The sequence below is a fragment of the Penaeus vannamei genome, chromosome 23 (assembly GCF_042767895.1).
Source record: "Penaeus vannamei isolate JL-2024 chromosome 23, ASM4276789v1, whole genome shotgun sequence".
Taxonomy (NCBI): domain Eukaryota; kingdom Metazoa; phylum Arthropoda; class Malacostraca; order Decapoda; family Penaeidae; genus Penaeus; species Penaeus vannamei.
The window spans coordinates 37,737,036-37,740,392 of record NC_091571.1 but is presented as its reverse complement, the minus strand read 5'-3'; the positions used below and the strand labels follow the sequence as shown (position 1 = coordinate 37,740,392).

The following is a 3,357-nucleotide window of genomic DNA, read 5'->3' as shown; positions in this document are numbered from 1 at the left end:
GTCAGCAGTACAATGAATTAAAGACATTAATGGCAAAATAAAATGTTTAAGTGACAGCATGAGTAAATTTACAACGGGTAGTCATTTTCGAAAACACAACAAAGGACAACGGTAACAATAGGTATATTAATCACACTTGCAGACATAATTGCGAAGGTATTCAGTAAAGGACTAGTAGTATATGTTAAATAATCATAGACAAAGAAGTAAAAGTAGTGATCTTAGAATAACAGTTGTGAATATATAATGATAACAGTGATAATGATAAAGAATTAAACGTGATCATTAGTCGAATTATATTAACCATACCATCAACGAAACTGCTTAGAAATGATAATTAGGGGTATGAAATACCTGCGTAATTTCTAAAATAATAAAGCTATTTTAATGAAGCGTCCATCACTGCCACGGTAATAAGCACTTCATACCATTAACAACCTCCTTCCACACCATCACAATCAATACACCACAATCATCATCATCGCAAGTCACTTCCAGTCGTATCACTGTCACCTCCATCACGCTGCCACCACACTGCACCATAAGTAAGGAGATAATGATGTTGTATTCTCCATTTCTCTCTCTCTCCCTCTCTTGCTTTTCTTCCTTCTTTCTCCACCCTTACCATTCTCTCGGGGATAACAACACTAATAGCCTGCCAACTATTTCAGGGCCGAACAACCGAAGTGAGGAAGACCATTTCCCCGACACAAGTCTTCTTAAACACGTAATATAGGGTTTCCTTTGTGGGTCGAGTTTGCATACTTTCATTTCCTCATTACACGCAGGTAATAGACACAGGCAATACACGTGTTTTGAGGGAAACGGTTTATAATTATGCAAACAAGAACATTTCTGACATTCCCCCAACCCGTATTTATGAGATGCTGGGACGTTTTACTCTCTCACTGTTCGGGATAATTAACTCTTTTTTTCCTGAGGGGGGGTGGGGGGTGAGTTATCCTTTACTCGGTACCTTATTTACATGTTTTATTCATGATCAGCGTAACACTGGGGGTGTGGTGGCTTGGGAGATTTTGGTATGGACGGATGCGTGCTTTTTGCGTGAGAATATTGCTGGTGTAGTTCTACAGTATAATTGAACAGAATAATGCTCACATGACACAGAAAAGTAATTAACGATAATAAATGCATATTATTAAATGCCAATAATTAAGGTGATCGTTAAGTATAGATTTGGAATTTCATTATTCGCATGCGTTTATGATTTGCATGCACAAAATGTGCTTTATAAACGACACCATAAAAAAAAAAAAAAAAAAAAAAAAAAATCAGTTCAGAGCGAAAGGCTTTCGGAATACCTTTAACAGGCATTATTCAATATTCTGATTTTTGGGGGGGGCAAGTGGACATCGGTAATTCTTTTCTTAAGTGACGTAAGTAACTCTATAAAGCCCCCTGATGCATATATATACTCTCTCTCACTCTCTCTCTTCTCTCGCTCTCTCTCTCCATATATATATATATATATATATATATATATATATATATATATATATATATATATATATATATATATATATAGTTCCTTATTACCCTATAGAGTCAACCATTACTTACTAACCTTTTACCTGCCTCTCCATCTGTTTTCAGCTATTTCAAAACACGCACATACTGTACTAATAATAAAAAAATATATTATGCGAACACATATAAAATATGCCCACCCTTACCGAACACGTACGCATGTAACTAAATAGAATGCACACGCACACACACAAACACACACACACACACATACATACAAGCACACACACACACACATACAAACAAGCACACACACACACACACACGCACACACACGCACATACAAGCACACACAAACACACACACAGACACATACAAACGCACACGCACACGCACAAGCACACACACAAAGCCCCACCAATATACAGACAGACATAAATGGTGCGTTCATTATTCAGATGTGATGAACAAATATAAAAGGTACAATACAATCAACAAAAAGAAGCATACATGATTTTCTTTTTTTCTTTCTTTCTTTTTACGGCGGTGATAAAAAAAAATATATCCTTGCATTTACTGCTGATAAAAATGAAAATAATCCATCTCCCTTTGGCCATCGAATAATGAATCGATAATGAAAAAAGGATTATAAAAAAAAAAAAAGAAAATCGACACAAAAGATCAATCCAATAAAATCTGACAAAATAAACATCTCCAGAACCGAATGACCATCACAAACAATCTCTCGAAAATCAATAAACGCGAGACGAAAGCCACATCACTTCCCAGACACACAAATGACTCCCCGGCACCCAAGCCAAGCCACTTCAAGGGACTCAAGCCAAGCCAAGCCACTTCAAGGGACCCAAGCCAAGCCACTTCAAGGGACCCAAGCCAAGCCACTTCAAGGGACCCAAGCCAAGCCAAGCCACTTCAAGGGACCCAAGCCAAGCCAAGCCACTTCAAGGGACCCAAGCCAAGCCAAGCCACTTCAAGGGACCCAAGCCAAGCCAAGCCACTTCAAGGGACCCAAGCCAAGCCAAGCCACTTCAAGGGACCCAAGCCAAGCCAAGCCACTTCAAGGGACCCAAGCCAAGCCAAGCCACTTCAAGGGACCCAAGCCAAGCCAAGCCACTTCAAGGGACCCAAGCCAAGCCAAGCCAAGCCAGAAGGACGAACGGGGGAGTGAGGGGCCTCTCGCCGTCGACCGAAAGCCGCTCTGTGACGCAACAGGACGGCGTAAAGGTGCCGTCACACTAGCACTTTTTTCCGTCAATTTTCGATAATTTTCTGAAATTTTGTCCATTTTTGAGCGAATTGTCGATTTCCCAGTCAGACGATAATGTTCCCGTCTGAAAACCTTTCCGTCAACTTTTTCAGCCAAGCATAGGCAGATCAAGGGCTAAATTCGTGAATGTTTGTATTTATGTTAAATAAAATTGTCAAAAAATTGACGGAAAAAAGTGCTAGTGTGACACGGCCTTAACCATAGTACGCGCCACGGACTCCAGTATTATAACAAATTAAGTTCAGTGAGAAGCATTAATCAGTAAGGAATCACGGGATAACGAGAAATAAGGAGAGCTTGGGGAGGTAGAGGAGGAAGAGGAGGAAGAGGAAGAGGAGGAGTAAGAGAGGAGGAGGAGGAGGACTTAAGGAGGAGGAGGAAGAGGAAGAGGAGGAGGACTTAAGGAGGAGGAGGAGGAGGAGGAGGAGGAGGAGGGGGGGGGAGGAGGAGGAGGAGGAGGAAGAGGAGGAGGAGATGAAGAAGAAAAAGAAGAAGAAGGATGATGATGATGATGATGATGATGAGGAAGAGGAGAAGAAGTAGAAGAAGAAGAAGAAGAAGAAGAAGAAGAAGGAGAAAGA

General features: G+C 40.6%; 1 protein-coding gene across 1 annotated transcript; it reads left to right on the top strand.

Annotated features, from left to right (window-relative positions):
- The first annotated feature begins 2,212 nt into the window (after positions 1-2,212).
- Positions 2,213-2,677, top strand: LOC138865995 (uncharacterized). The gene has a single exon (XM_070137497.1). The coding sequence runs from the start codon at positions 2,213-2,215 to the stop codon at positions 2,675-2,677; it is 465 nt and encodes a 154-aa protein (XP_069993598.1).
- Positions 2,678-3,357: the final 680 nt, after the last annotated feature.

Coding starts and splice junctions, on each gene's coding strand:
- LOC138865995 (XM_070137497.1), top strand. CDS start 2,213: ATGACCATCACAAACAATCTCTCGAAAATCAATAAACGCGAGACGAAA.